This window comes from Alosa pseudoharengus, unplaced genomic scaffold, assembly GCF_046254945.1.
Source record: "Alosa pseudoharengus isolate Yale_2024_CS ecotype anadromous, Long Island Sound unplaced genomic scaffold, YU_APseudo_1.1 YU_APseudo_1.1_scf_3, whole genome shotgun sequence".
NCBI lineage: Eukaryota > Metazoa > Chordata > Actinopteri > Clupeiformes > Clupeidae > Alosa > Alosa pseudoharengus.
Window position 1 is genome coordinate 27,381,347 of NW_027468718.1, and position 15,955 is coordinate 27,397,301.

General features: G+C 39.9%; 2 protein-coding genes across 2 annotated transcripts; both read left to right on the plus strand.

Annotated features, from left to right (window-relative positions):
• Nucleotides 1-537: 537 nt before the first annotated feature.
• Nucleotides 538-8,969, plus strand: LOC143100526 (trans-1,2-dihydrobenzene-1,2-diol dehydrogenase-like). Its single transcript, XM_076263775.1, has 7 exons — nt 538-657; nt 930-1,041; nt 1,227-1,390; nt 2,531-2,783; nt 3,118-3,242; nt 3,473-3,623; nt 3,813-8,969. Exons 1-7 carry the CDS (start codon nt 568-570, stop codon nt 3,896-3,898), a joined length of 981 nt encoding a protein of 326 aa, XP_076119890.1. The 5' UTR covers nt 538-567; the 3' UTR covers nt 3,899-8,969.
• A 115-nt stretch (nt 8,970-9,084) lies between these two features.
• On the plus strand, nt 9,085-15,298 carry LOC143100525 (eIF5-mimic protein 2-A-like). The gene is made up of 12 exons (XM_076263774.1): nt 9,085-9,183; nt 10,310-10,383; nt 10,469-10,645; nt 10,746-10,840; nt 11,855-11,920; nt 12,019-12,154; nt 12,479-12,588; nt 12,734-12,904; nt 13,156-13,302; nt 14,183-14,321; nt 14,410-14,532; nt 14,632-15,298. Exons 2-12 carry the CDS (start codon nt 10,320-10,322, stop codon nt 14,661-14,663), a joined length of 1,260 nt encoding a protein of 419 aa, XP_076119889.1. The 5' UTR covers nt 9,085-9,183; nt 10,310-10,319; the 3' UTR covers nt 14,664-15,298.
• Nucleotides 15,299-15,955: the final 657 nt, after the last annotated feature.

Consider the following 15,955-nt stretch of genomic DNA (forward strand, 5'->3'; position numbering starts at 1 on the left):
CATTTTATTAATAAAATAATCCACCCTTCTGATAATCCTGTGTTTTGATTACAAGTTTCTATTTGATAGAAATATACATTTTTGTGTCCTGTCCTTGAATTTGTTCAGTTAAGCTATTTTGCAACCCTTTTTGAAGGAAGGTTATGAAAGCAGATGTATGGCTACCTGCACTCTTGAGCAAATGAAAGCCCTTGTTTGTAGAAGTAGCCTACCCCACATTTGATCTTGGTTCTAGTAGTTAAGTTTATTATTAAGACGTTACTAAAAGTAGCCTACCTGAGCATCAGAATTTTGCATAAGTGACTTGTGTACAAGCCAATAATTAACGGTTGGTTACTTTACTATTGGTCTTCAAATATTAAGCATGATTAATTACATGAGCGTGCTATAGCGCCATCTGTAGATGAAATATTGCATCTATGCATTTTGTCTCGCGTGTATTTGTCCCCACCCAGCGGCGATTGCATGAAGTAGTGTAGTTTGTGCATGTCGTGTTGGCTCTGGCTCTACCAACTTACACAACATCCAGAGAGACAACACCACACGTGCATTTTCGTCCAGTTGGAGATGGCCACCCGTTGGGGCATCTGCAGCGCTGGGAAGATTAGTCATGACTTCACAGTGGCATTAAAGACCTTGCCTTCCAAGGAACATCAGGTAGTTCCATTTTTAACACTGTAACGTGGAAACAGCGCTTAGCCTAGCCTACTCGCAATGTTTCGCAAAGAATAAAATGTCACGATTATGAGGGTGCGATTTTTTTCATGCACCGCTGCAAGCGATTTGGTAGTCTGGTAGTCTTTGCCAACCAGACAAAACAGCTAAATGTTAGGCTTATTTAAAAAGGATTGTCATTCAGTGTAGAATTAGAACTGGCCTTCTCCCGACAACCGCTTGATAATAACTTTTGTATTATAATGAACCTCAAGGTGGTTGCTGTAGCTGCTCGAGACCTGATGCACGCTCAGGCATTTGCAACAAAGCATAGTATCCCACGAGCCTACGGAAGTTATGAAGAGCTAGCCAAAGATTCAGAAATTGGTGAGTGAATGAGAAAGAGTGAAGCAAGAAACATACAAAGCAAACCTTGGCAAGGACAAATGGATAGTTAGCTGAAACAATAAGAGGACTAGCAATTAGCTCTGTCTTAAGATGTATTTCAAGCATAATCTTAATAGAGTGGCACTTGTCACTTAGCTCACTAATGCATGGTGTTTTTAATGCAGATGTAGTCTATGTGGGCACTATCCACCCTCACCACTTGAGTGCGGGCAGGCTCTTCATGAACGCCCACAAGAACGTTCTGATTGAGAAGCCCCTGGCTATGAACGCAGGAGAGGCGTCAGAGTTGATTTCCACAGCCAAGAGGAACAAAGTCTTCATGATGGAAGTGAGTTACAAAAACTGACATATGTACTTATTTTTATTAAATGCATATTACAATTTATGAATCATTCTTTTTGTATTGCTTTTACATGCTTACAGATGTTTTGTAAGGTATAGCCTACTACACCTCTATATATATTTCCCTGGTAGAGTTTTTGTTTTCCTTGTGCCTTATAGGCTCTTTAGATTATTACATTCTGTATATGCTTTTTAAGAAAGGCATTGGTATTTGGCCTGCAGGAAGGGTGGAGGTTTACATTCATTCGCAGTTGAAAATCATAGTACTTGACAAACTGCTGTCGTCGGGAACACTGGGCACAGTTGCCACACTGTTTGGCTGGCAGTTCTTGCTTTCCCTCGAGGTGAAACAGATACATTCCCATGTTCTCCTGTGGTTGACACATTACACCACCAAGGCCTTTGGATAGTATCTTATGAGAAACTAGTTTTTCTTTGTAGACTTTTGACTTTTGTCATTCACCTTTATGCACCAGACTGCAAACCAGTGAGACTTTGGTCTTTTCAGGTATTTTGAGTACTTGCAGTCTCATCATGTATGTATGTATGTATGTATGTATGTATATATACTCTTTTGATCCCGTGAGGGAAATTTGGTCTCTGCATTTATCCCAATCTGTGAATTAGTGAAACGCACACAGTGTACACACAGTGAGGTGAAGCACAAACTAATCCCGGCGCAGTGAGCTGCATCAACAGCGGCGCTCGGGGAGCAGTGAGGGGTTAGGTGCCTTGCTCAAGGGCACTTCAGCCGTGCCTACTGGTCGGGGTTCGAACCGGCAACCCTCCGGTTACAGGTCCGAAGTGCTAACCAGTAGGCCACGGCTACGCCCATGTATGTTTACACAAGTCATTGACGTCAGCCTTGTGGCAGCTTGTGGCAGCTTGTGCTGTATTACTTTCAGTTTGACTACTTGTCCAGCTCCTGTCACGGTTGTTCTCGAAGGACTCTAGGTATATTTTTGACATAATTTTTTAGTTATATGATGCACGTTGGTGCCAAAATCCCATATGCCAATCTATTGCTTTTCTCTGCTACAGACCCTGTGCAAATACTAAAGGAAGGGGTCAAGTCTAAATGGACTGCTTAACAGAACAGACTGTCACATAGCTTTCCATTCGACAGGCCCTGTGGACGCGGTTCTTTCCTGTGTCGGTGGAGATTCGTCAGCGTCTGGCCCAGGGGGAGGTGGGGGAGGTGCAGCTGGTGCGGGCTGACCTGGGCGCCCCCCTCACACACATCCCTCGCCTGGCAGAGAGAGACCTGGGTGGAGGGGCCGTCCTGGATCTGGGGGTCTACTGCCTGCAGTTTGTCCTCATGGTGTTCAATGGGGAGAAGCCAGAGTCTGTGCATGCGAGTGGATTCAATCTGGATACAGGTACTGCATACCAAGCAGATGTGGACCATAGGGCGTGGTGAAGGCAAGCACCATTTGCAGGTGTGCAATGGCAATAATTTATCCTGTTGAGGAATCAAACAGCTCCACATAATTGCTCATCACTGACTTTTCAGCAGTTCTTCTGCAGCTTTCTCTAATGCACTGTGAAATGAGATCATCAAAATTAAACTTGCCTTTCAAATATATGGAAATATTGTGGTAAGATAAAACTATATGCTTATCATCGTTTGTCTTCAGTTTGAGAGTGCACTGCATTTGTCTCTTCAATGACTAATTCATTTCTTTGTCTCTTCAATTACTCATTTTCTTTTAGGAGTTGATGGAACCATGGTGATAGTTCTGAAGTTTTCTGGAAACAGGATGGCTGTGTGTACTTGCTCCATTACAATGATGCTGACCAATGATGCCGTCATAGTTGGGTCCAAGGGTACCATCAAAGTATGATCTGGTCCTTGTCCTAGCTTTGATTGACTCTTTATTTACAGGACTGGCTATCCCTGATACCTGACATGCTTAGAAATACAATGCTGACATATATAATGTGGACCAGAGCATGTATTGTCAGAGAATTAGATATTGTGTTCATTCCTGAAGTCTATGTGCATTTTATTCTCGTATACTCCCTTTCAAATGAAAATGCACAGATGAAGACTCTCAACTTTCTCCAGGTGCCAGACCACATGTGGTGCCCAACCACACTGGAGGTAAATGGGGAAGTGAGCAAGCATCCACTCCCAGAGCCCTCAATGCCTCTGAACTTCATCAACAGCACTGGTCTGCGCTATGAGGCCCAGGAAGTGCGCCAGTGCCTGCTTCAAGGTAAAGCTACAATATGAGGAATTTGATTTAGAGACAAGCAATTATTCAGCAATGAAAAAACTACCATTCATGTTACAATAAAGTGTAGACTAGAACATTAATCAAAGCACATTGTTGGTGTTTGTGGTTAGCTAATGGATTTGGTGTAAAGTGCAGTGTAAAACTGTTGTCCATTTTCCTGTCCCTCAGGCTTTAAAGAGTGCCCTGTGATGTCGTGGTCAGACTCCAGCCTTCTGGCAGAGGTGATCGATGAGGCCAGAAGAGAAGTGATATGACTGACGGACCAATGGAACTAAGGCCAGCAAGAACTAGACAATTTCACACTACCCAATGTTCAATAAAAATATGTATATATTTTTTTTTTTTACATTTTACCTCAGTGCTCTAGTTAATAGAGTCTTCTTGGTAAATATTATCATGTTTGATGATGATGGTTCAATGGTTATTCATTGGTTATGCACTTGTTTAACTAAATATCATGTGCTAGTTTTACTTAATTATGCACTCATTTTATTAAATAATTTTACCAAATGATGCACTCTACTAAATTAAAAGTAATAGTTTAATAACATGATTTATACACCAAAACAGGACACAGCAGCATTTAACATGTGGTATTGCCTATGAAAAACAATTACCTTGCTCAGATATTTATGCTTCATAGTATCTTGTGCAGTGACCAGATTTGATCACCTGGAAGGTATGATTTACAGTCCTCTCACCTTTGGAGATTGGGTGCATATTTATACAGTATATTTGTGCAGCTGTGATTATAATAAGCCCCTGCTTCACATCAGCTTTGCTAATGCCTTTAGTCTGTACTGGAGTGAACAGTTTGCCCTCGTACTAGTCAAATCTAGTTTCAGTCTTAACCATTACCTGGTGATGATGCTTGCCTCTCTTCACCTGTTCAACCTCTAAAAACCGTGTATTATTCCCTTGCCTCTACTATTTCTCACTAAGAGGCCAAATTAGTGAACAGCCACATATTACAAATAGTATATTATGAAATGTTAACCATCTTTAAAAATTCACAAGTTCAAAATATAAGCTCCAAGTATTACATTTGACGGACCCCTCATAATACACAGCTTAGGCAATTCCAATTCTTGTTTCACATGGTTCATAGTTTTTTTGTGGTCTGCTTTATGAAGTATCATTACAAAATGTACTTCATATCAAATTGTCTGTTTATAAATGACATTGTTTTAGTGATGATAACAATGATATTGTTTATAAATGATATCATAACAAATTATATAGACTATAAAAACTATGTTTTTACTTTTTACCAGGCAAATAGAAACAACCATAATCATAGACATCAAGCTGCCATAAAACCGCATTTTGTAGAACAGCACTAAGCTGAAGTGCCAGATAGCTGAGGGAAAAAAAGAACCAAAGAGCAAATGTTTTTCTCCCAAACCGATTTAGTGTAGCATGAAAATCCAGTCAAGAAGTCAATTCAGGGACTCATGATTTTACTCATAATTCGTGACTTGACTCATGTGCTATGACATGAAGACACTCTTAATCATGGCTAAGTACAGGAGACATGACTATTGCCATGAGTATGTCAGTCTGTATTGAGTTGCCATGAGTATGATGGTCTAGAATGCTTCTCTCAAGACACATTTTCTTTGTGGAAGCAGGCCAAATGGAAGTCCGGTGTCACACACATGATTGTGAACTGCTTACAAAAAGGTTGTTTTCCTCATACCCATGAGGATCCCAAACTAGATTTTTGCAAAATAACTTTCATAAAAATGTCTTTAAAAATGTCACTTTTCCACCCTACCTTAATATAGGTGTTCAATCCTGGCACTGCAGAAAAGCATTTCTGAATATATTCTATAACAACTTTGTTTTGCTTTTTTAACTTAAGACAATTATGTAACCCTCATGCTGTAGGCAAAACCTGAACCACCTACGCAATCTTGACAAGCGGGAACAGCTCATCGTTGGGTGTGAAGTAACGTTTCACGTCACTATGTAAATGCACCACTAAACAAGCTGAAGAGAAGCTTGAATCCATTCTGCTCAAAAGATTTCAGTTATCTATGAGGTTTGATCTCTTAATGGGTAATGTAATACAATAGCTTTTACCACAACAACATAACAGGATACGTTCATTCAACAGGCATTTATTTGGAGATGTGACACTGAAGAATCCACACTCCATTTACGCCGTGAGAACTCGTTGGGTGATATGTATAGAAAGAGGTTGGGCTTAGCCTAAACAATAACAGATTCAAATACAAACAAACAGATTGATTTATTGTTAACAGGAAATTAAAAATGTGAGAGCATGACTTAAACAAAAACAAACATTTGGTTGTGACTCATGCCATTACATCATATACCTGTCATTGATTTGCCTAGAACTAGGCCTACACAAGTTAGGCAACATTATCTTTTTTTTCTAGAATGTTACCATTAACCATTTCATCCGCAATATTACCGAGTCACAACATATTCAGAATGTATTAATTAAATATTTAAAAATGTAACAATTGTTTCATGATTAGTTCTGAGAGTTTTCATTGGTCAAATTGTATGAGAGGGAGAGAGCATGGATAGGTATGTCAATGCACAATCAGATATCACAAAAAATATTCAAGCATATTGAATGTTCAAACAATCAATCAAATGTTGATAGGTGCAAAGCCTTGTGCATATCAATTGAAACAAAACATGATCAAGGACACAGTGCCCATATATTCCAAATGCACAAAAGGACAATGTGGTTGTAAGAGGAAAACTATGCATCGACTAGGCTATATCTTTTTACCCCTGGAAAGTAAAAATCACCCTCACAAGGCAGCTATAAAGTTTAGTCAGTTACTCACACGGGAGCGGACACCCAAATAAGAATAAGGGAGATGGATTAAAGGGCAAAACCCTGGAACAAATTATGAGTACCCTACAATAACATCAGGACCAATGGATAACAGCTCATGGACCTGACATGAACTACAAATAAAATATAATGGGGAGCTGCAAATGAGGGCGCAAGGGAATTGATTACAAAAGGCCCATTGTCATGTGTAAGGGAAAGTAAAGTCTCCACAAGGACTCCAGAGAAATAACTTCATAACAATAAATAACTGCAACTAAGGTGGCACAAAAGGAAAGGTTGTGAATGAGGAATATGACTTGGCTTTTCCTTGACCTTTGCCCTGTATGTATTGCTATAGGTTACAGAAATAGGTCACGGCTGTGACTAGTGGCATGAATAATAATCATCATCATCATCATTATCATCCTCATCTTCATTATCCATGGCTTTTAGTGTGTAATTTCATATCATTCGCTTGTGTACTAATACGCGTAAGCGTATTGAGAAAAAAAAACAAGGCCTAGTTTTTTCCCTCTTTCTGTGATACTCGAACAGTCAGATATATGACGTATTGCTATAGTGTAGGTTACAGAAATGGGTCACGGCTGTAACTACTAGACCCTATGCAGTCTGGTTTCAAGAGTGGTCATTCTACTGAAACTGCTCTTCTGTCTGACTGCATTCAGTCCTCTACTCAGTTATCAGTATTGATTCTACTAGACTTATCTGAAGCCTTTGATACTGTAAACCATGACATTCTTCTTCCTACACTGGCTCAACTGGGAATTTTTGGGAAAGCTCTTGACTGGTTTGAATCCTACCCTAAAGAGCGTTCTTTCAGTGTGTCTTGGCAGGGACAGGTATCAAAGTCTCATGACGTCACCACAGGTGTGCCTCAGGGATCAGTATTAGGGCCCCTACTTTTCTCTATTTACACCACTTCCTTGGGTGAGACCATTCGCTCCCATGGATTTTACTATCACTGCTATGCAAACGATACTCAATTGTACCTGTCTTTCCCACCTGAGGACTACCGTTTCCCATCGGATTTCTGCATGCCTTACAGAGCATTTGGTGTTTCCAGCTAAAACCGCTATTCCCCCAACAGTTTAGCATCCAGCTCGACTCATTTTTATTGACCCCAACTACATCGGCATGAAACTTGGACGTCAGAACTGATAACAATTTAACTTTTCTGAGCATGTAGCTGCAATTGTAAAATTATGTCGGTTTGTCCTTTACAACATTAGGAAGATCAGACCTTATCTGACACAAGATTCCACACAACTTCTCGTACAGGCCATTATCTCCAAACTAGACTATTGTAATTTACTGTTAGCTGGCCTGCCTGCATGGCCTGCTGGTGTAGTAAGATTAGGCCTACAACTGAGTCAGAATTCTGCAGCACGCCTGGTCTTCAATCAACCAAAGAGGACACATGGAACTCCTCTCCTAGTTACTTTCTATTGGCTCCCTATAGTGGCCAAATTACATATAAATATCTCACCTTGTCCTATAGGACAGTGTTTCCCAACCTTTTTTTCTGGGGACCCACTTTTTAAAAATGACAGACCATCGCGACCCATTTCACTTCAGATCTAACATGCAACCTGCATGCAACCACCAATATTTAATTTATTAGACAACATAAATTGCGCTGGCGACCCAAATAAAATCTCCTGCGACCCACCTGTGGGTCGCGACCCAGTCTTATAGGACACTGGATCTGCTCCCTGCTGTACCTCCCCAACCGCCCAAGTCTTCTGATGAGAGTCTGTTGTGTCACTAGCCATAAACGCTAGGTCAAATTCAAGACTTTTCCCTTAGTGGTTTCTTGTTGGTGGAATGAGTTGCCCAGGGCTCTCCGTTCCTTTGATCGTTTTGTTTCTTTCAAGAGGGGTCTAAATGCATATCTGTTCAGCATGCACTTAGTTAATTAGCGTGTCTTATGAGTTATGGTTTGTAGTATTTGTTTATTTTCATTAAGTTATTGATTGCATTGACATTATTGTTTATTATTGCTATTTTCCTTAATATCTAGTCTTTCTCGTGTAAAACTGTCTGCTGTTAATTTAGCTATTGTATTGTTTATTTGGACAAAAGTGTCTGCCAAATCCCATAACCATAACCATAGGCCTACTGCCACGAATAATGTTGTCATCCCCACCACCACCTTCATCTTCCATGGCTTTTAGTATGTAATTTCATATAATTCACTTAAGTACTAATAATTAAGCGTATTGAGGAAAACTTAAAAAAGAAAAAAAAACAAGGCCTAGTTTCTGTGATACTAGAACAGTCCATAGACAGTAAAGTCAGATAATGAGAACAGTCGATCTGACGTTTATAACGTGTTGACGTCAGTGGCAGTTGGGACTATAGCAACTACTTAATGGGGAGTCCATTGATTAAATTCAATGTATTTTTCAAGATATTTCATTTTAATTTTGTATGAAATCACAGCAACATAGTGAGTTATTGTTGTATATTTGTAATAAGTCGAAATGCAACTTAAAATAGCATTTTCCCCATGTAGTATTTTATGTATTTTCTTCAATCCACCTCTAAAAATGTAATGACCCGAACTTTAAGAGCCTGGTGGCGCTGCATACAACTGGTTGTGTCTGCTTTATATTTGGGCGATAGGACAAGGAAGTGATTCAGTTTGCTGCTTTAATCTTTCGTGGTTCACAACGGTTTTTGATCTGCAATTTCAATTCGGTAAGTCTTGTGTGTGTTATTTGTCAATATTGTTGTCACTACCAGTCAATGACACGAGAGAGGCAAACAATTTGGTAGCATTATTATGAAAATTGGCATAGCTTGCAGCTAACTTTAACGTGTCGCAGTTGGACAACGTGCGGCTAGCTTAGTAGCTTTAGCCGCTACAATACTTGATCACCTACGTCTCGCTAGTGGAGCAACGTTAGCCTCTGGTAGTATTGTAGTTAAATCAGCGTAAGACCGACAGCAGTAGACGGACTAATGGTTTCTCCGTAACTCTTTCACTGTCTTTTTGTAAGGAGGTCGTGTATTTGAAACCTGCACTAGAAACATTATGGCCGACATCGCCACATGTAACGTTAAGTCTAACCACTGATAGACGCCTTAAGCTAGCGTGCTAGGTTAACGATCAAAGCAGGCCCAAGTTTGCTTGCATCATGAAATTTAAAGTCAATTTGTGGCAATTTGTCTAATCTCGGGTCCTTTTGTTTCTTACATGCTGAACTGAAGGAATTGCATGCGGTTAGTTTACATTATAACTTTCAACGTAAGCTGTAACATTGTAACTGAACATTGTAACATGGCTAACATGTTACGTTAACTCCGTTTGCGAGCCAGGGACGTGAACCTTAGCAATAATGCTATACAGAATAGACGGAAAGTTAAGTTAATTAAGAGTTTAACTTCGTGTCTAACCAGCCAGGCAGTCAATAAAGTCCTGACATTTCTATCCTCTATCCAAAGGCTTTAGCGTTTGCAGCGAAATGTCAGACAGGCTAGGTAGCCGCAGATCGGTCTTTGTTACTTTTTAAACTCTTGGCTAGGATGGATTACTCTTTCCTGTCGCTAGGTTAGCGTGGCAAAAATTGCCTACCAAACATGGACATCAACTACCGGATGTGTGGCATAGTCGTTTGAATACCCTGTTTTCTCTGGAGATAAATGTTTCCTACAAGGCTTTTGCTCGCGCACTTTGAAATATTTGATAATTATGTCAAGGTTGCTACACCATGGCTATGTCATAGAGGTGGCCGAGTTGCGTCACAGTTTTTAATACACTTGTTTAAAACAAAGCGTAACCTCAAGTTTTTCCTCCATTTCTTTCTTTTGTTTGACCTCACAGGGCGTCTTTTATGAATAATCAAAAGCAGCAGAAGCCAACGCTTACCGGCCAGCGTTTTAAAACTAGGAAAAGAGGTATGTGACTTTAAATCAAGAGATGTGGGTGAATCTAAACACATTGCAAGTGATCCTACCTAAAGTGTTTTATTTCATGTTTCAGATGAAAAGGAGAGATTTGACCCTACCCAGTTTCAGGAAAGCATTGTACAAGGCCTAAATCAATCTGGCACTGATTTGGAAGCTGTTGCAAAATTCCTTGATGCCTCTGGTGCCAAGCTCGACTACCGTCGTTATGCTGAGACACTCTTTGACATCCTGGTGGCTGGCGGAATGCTGGGTGAGTCCATTTTCTATAGCATATGTGTTTTTGCTGATTGTTAGTTAACAAAATTTTGTGAAATCGTCACTTTTTATAATCGTATGTTTCTCCTTTCTAGCCCCAGGAGGAACCTTGTCCGATGACATGACTCGTACGGAATTTTGTGTCTTTACTGCACAAGAAGACCTGGAGACCATGCAAGCCTATGCCCAGGTATGTGAATTAACTTTTTTTTTTTACCCTTTCCTGGAAACAGGTGTACTTATCTGTACTTCATTTGACACATTTTCATTCATTTTTAGTTGCTTGTTGAAAATAAAAAATATAAACCTCACAATGACTAATTCCTCCATACATTAACCTCTTCCACCAAAATGACAAGTACATTTCATATTGACGTAGGCTGTGATCTAGAACTTTTTGGTAGGATTAAGTCAGTCACAATGCTGCTCTTGTGAAGTGGTATGCAAAACCCAATTTGATTTGAACAGTTAAAGTGAAATGCAACTCAGGACCTCTTCGTAAAGAGATTATATCCTAACCTGAATTTTGAGTTTGTTGGATACTTAGATATTTAGAGCAGTGGTTCTCGGTGTGCCATAGATTTGAGGACCCCAGTGTGTATTTGTACAGGCACATGAAATATGCCAGAGGGGTATGTTTAAATGCCTTAGTGATGCAGCTTCTTATTTGAAACAACATAGGTAGTCTGAGGTCTACACCTTTTTTTTTTTTTTTTTTTAACTTATGGTGTTTAGTAAGAAAATTCTGTTTTGATATCATATTGTGAAGCTGAGATCAGTCAACTTTTATGCTAGATCGCCACTTTTTCACTTTCACCTGCATGCTCTAGCAATAAAGCAATCAAGTCTAACGACCAATCTGAGGGTTCCAACAACTTTGGCAGCACACTTTTTTCCCTTTGTTGAGCAACAGAACAAAATCACCTTTCTCAATCTGTGAATGTCATAACTTTTGTGCTCAGCTATGAAACCCTCTGTATGTATAAAACACATGGGCATACGTGCATAAACTCTCCTTGTAATGGCCTATAATAATGTGTGCAATATTTTACATAATTAGCAAGCATAAGTTGGCGAGTCTTATTCCCCAACCTCTGCCTTGGATGGTCCATTTGGCTCAACTAAAGTAGTCTCTTGAAGTCTTTTAGTGGATGTTAGTAGCATAGCTGATTTTCATAATGGTCCACATTTTTGTTTGTTTCAGGTTTTTAACAAGCTGATCCGGCGTTACAAGTACCTGGAGAAAGGGTTCGAAGAGGAGATGAAGAAGGTAGCGTGAATTTCACTATACATGTGAAGTGACACGTGATGCCTTCTAGGTTGTGAACAAGAGATCACTTTTTAATGGGCTTTGTTATGTCTTTGCAGTTGCTGCTGTTTTTAAAAGGGTTCACAGAGTCTGAGCGCAACAAGCTTGCAATGCTGACTGGCATTCTCTTGGCCAATGGGAACATATCAGCTTTGATTTTAAGCAGCCTCTTCAATGAGAACCTGGTCAAAGAGGGTAAGGTTTTCTTATGTTGTGGTTTTCATTCAGTGCTGTTGAAAGCCTTGGTAGATCTGGCCTTGAATACATAGTCACTCCTGTCAAAACTTGCATGTTGGATTATCCTGAGTGCAAGACTTGATGTACAGCCAACTTGAGCTAGTGTGCATCCTGGATCGACAGATCTGGCTTTAGACTGGATGTATCTGATTAGAATCCGTTATGTTCCACAGGTCGTTACCGTCAGTTATGGATTGTGTGTTGCTAATGCTGTAATTGAATGCATGTAACTGGTTTTCCTTTGCTCTAATTCCTGTTGTTGGGGCCATGCCTTTTTTTCAGGTGTGTCTGCGGCATTCGCGGTCAAACTGTTTAAAGCATGGATTAATGAGAGGGACATCAACGTTGTGGCTGGCAGTCTGAGGAAGGTTGGCATGGACAATCGGCTGATGGTGAGTGTCAACTGTGCCGTTACTGCTGATAAATTCCTACTGCTGGCCTTGTGTTGGGGCAATGGTCAGTTTATCAGCCAGGAGCGTTGAGGTGACAAGTCTGGCTTGGGGCTTCCATGTCTCACACGTGCATTTTCTGTCTCAGGAGTTGTTCCCAGCCAACAAGCGGAGCTGTGAACACTTCTCAAAGTATTTCAACGATGCCGGGCTGACGGAGCTGTCTGACTTCGCTCGCAACCAGCAGAGCATTGGTGCCCGCAAGGAACTGCAGAAGGAGCTTCAGGAGCAGATGTCTCGTGGAGAGCCAATCAGAGAGGTGAGCATGTAGCAGCAAGCCCTATTGCCTGCTGAAACAATGACTGAGTATGTTAGTTGATGCTGGGTGTGGATTCTTGTTTTTTTTTTTTTTTTTGAGTATGTTGCCACAAGTTTGTTATTGAAAAGTTGAATATAAAGTGTGTTGTGGTAAATATTTTGGATTGTTGGACTTGTCATGGTTGAAAAGGCCTTGTATAGCTCACTGAAGAAATAGACAACTTTTTTTTTTTTTTCCTTCCCTCCCCTTAGATCATTGCTTATATTCGGGAGGAGATAAAGAAGACCAGCATAACTGAGCAGAGCATGATCAGCATCATCTGGACCTGTGTGATGAGCTGTGTTGAGTGGAACAAGAAAGAGGAGCTGGTCACTGAACAAGCCATCAAACACTTGAAGGTGAAAATTGCACACGGCATAATCCAGATGCCATCTTTCACTTCATCAGATCTAGCGTAGGATGTGTTGATCCCCCACCCCCCAACTCCCTAATAAAATCAGCGTTTATAATTTATTTATCTCAAATAGATTATGTACACGTGCGCCACTGCCAAACACCACCTGACTGATAATTTGCACATTTGTCATGTTTTCATGACTTGTGCAGGTTGTAATTGTAATGGCCAGATTGTTTCTGGTAAAGTCCACTTGCACTAATGATGGGCTCCTGTCCTCCATCACAAAGCTTTCAGTCTTGTAATTTGAACAAGGCTGTTTTGAGATGTGGTCTGGTCTACAGGCACAGATACTATTCCTAGTATTTCTGTTCTTGTAGATTCAATCTGAATGTTGGTAGTTTGAACAAAGGAAGCTTGTCAGTAAATGCAAGGAAATGCATATTAAAGATGGGAGGTACACACACTGCTTTTTTGGCAGAAATGTGCAACAAATTCAAATTACTTTTTCATATGCTGCACAAGGAGTTGAGGAAAGTGTTTGCTGTGGGAGAAAAAAATTCTGATATCTACGCTTAGCCCGAACACCAAAAAGAGAATCTCAGATGGCCCACTGAAAGCTTTGTGAGGTGAGCCACAGCATGCTCCACTCGCCATCTAGGAGCAGATAGAGCACACATGCTGGGTATTCTGTAATATTGCCTTTGCACTGTATTAGTCACGCGTGTGCACACACACACCGTACACATTTCTGCTTGTCGTTTTTCTTTTCCTTCTCTCCCATACACTTCAGCAGAAGTGTTTTAATCAAGTTAGAACACTGTTCATCTCCCATTTTGTCAGGCATTTCCTCTTAAGTGTTTCTTTACCTCTTGAATCCGTAGCAATACAGTCCACTGCTGAAAGCCTTCACCTCCCAGGGCCTATCCGAGCTAACCCTTCTGCATAAGATTCAGGAGTACTGCTATGACAATATCCATTTCATGAAGGCCTTCCAGAAGATTGTGGTGCTGCTTTACAAAGGTAGGTTCATTCCCAGAAGTGCAGATAGTGCATTTTTTTACATAGACATGTGTATTGGTACTAAATGTGTTGATTTGCCATTTCACAGCGGATGTGTTGAGCGAGGAGGCCATTCTGAAATGGTACAGCGAGGCTCATGTTGCCAAAGGGAAAAGCGTTTTCCTCGAGCAGATGAAGAAATTTGTGGAGTGGCTGAAAAATGCAGAAGAAGGTGAGCTATGCACATGTGAAGTTTTTTGTTTTAAAGGCCATTTTTATTTGGGTCTTAACCACTATTATGATGGTACTAATCAGGGTGTCTATTTTACAGAAACCGAGTCTGAAGAGGAGGAAGCAGACTGAACTACAAGCCTTGAAATATTTTAAAATAAAGTAGCATCAGAAGCTGTAGAATGTTTTGTTGCATAAGTGCGTGTATTTCTAGTTTTCCTTAGTTTTTTTTTTTTTTTATATCTACCTCCTGTATTCTCAAAACTGTAATGTCCTAGATGTAAATTAAGGGCTTTGTAACATTGGTCAATGTTTTTTTTTTTTTTCTTTTTCTTTTTTTTCTCTCTAACTAATAAACGTTTATACTTAATATAGTGGAAATCACTAACACAGCTTACTATCTTTTTAAATATGGTGACAAATTGACACTTTTTAACATGGACCTCTATTTATTTTATTGGAACATTTCTACCATTCTATTCGTTTTGGAGAAATACAAGCTAAATTGTTTAACACCTTGCCATACTTTATTTGGAAGACCCAGATTTTTTATCACCCACTGGTGCATTTATTATGGTTGTTGCTGTTATTGTGGCCAAATTATGCCCAGGTTTGTTTCCTGGCTTTTATTACTGATCTTTGTAATTGACCACAGTGGAAATGCCTTTATGACAGTCACATGTTCATCAATGTGCCAGTCTCAAGATTCAGAAATCCCCCACCCCTGATATCAATTAACTTTTTAAAAATAAAGAACATGAAATACATTTGTGTAGGGTCTGTCAGTGGTCTGAAATGGTGTTCTTGTTGCATCATCTCGATTACATAGTCTCACACTTCCTTCTCACACATGGTACCAGTCAAACATAAAAAAACAAATTACTTAGAAGTAAAAATCCTGGTCAGGAGTGTATACTATCTATATGTATACTGTCTGTTGAGGTGTGCTAGTTCCAATGCATAGGTTGGATTGGTCAAAACTGTAGTTAACAGAAAGCACAGCATGACATTTTTGCACCCTCTACAAAACTGCAATGTATTTACACATCAGTTTACACACAGGGTTCAGACAAATTCCTGGAGTTACTGACCCAGACCAACAGTTCATGGGCAAGTGTGTGGTCCTTGCAACTTCCATCAGGATGCCCTCTAAAATAGTCTAGTTTGCTATAAGGCCGTGGTTATGAAGCTAAAATGGTTAGAAAGTTTAGTTGTCTGAGTTTTAATTAATAACTGCAGCATGATTGTGTAAGCTGCACCTTTTCTGACCCCTAGTGGACACATTTCACATCCTCTTTGTGTTTAATGAAAAAAAAGTTTAGGCTTTCATTCTATGCATGTTGAAAGAAACACATCAGAAACGCATTTAACTATTAATCATTTTAAGAAACATTCATATTGTTAACACAAATGTAAAAAGTTAA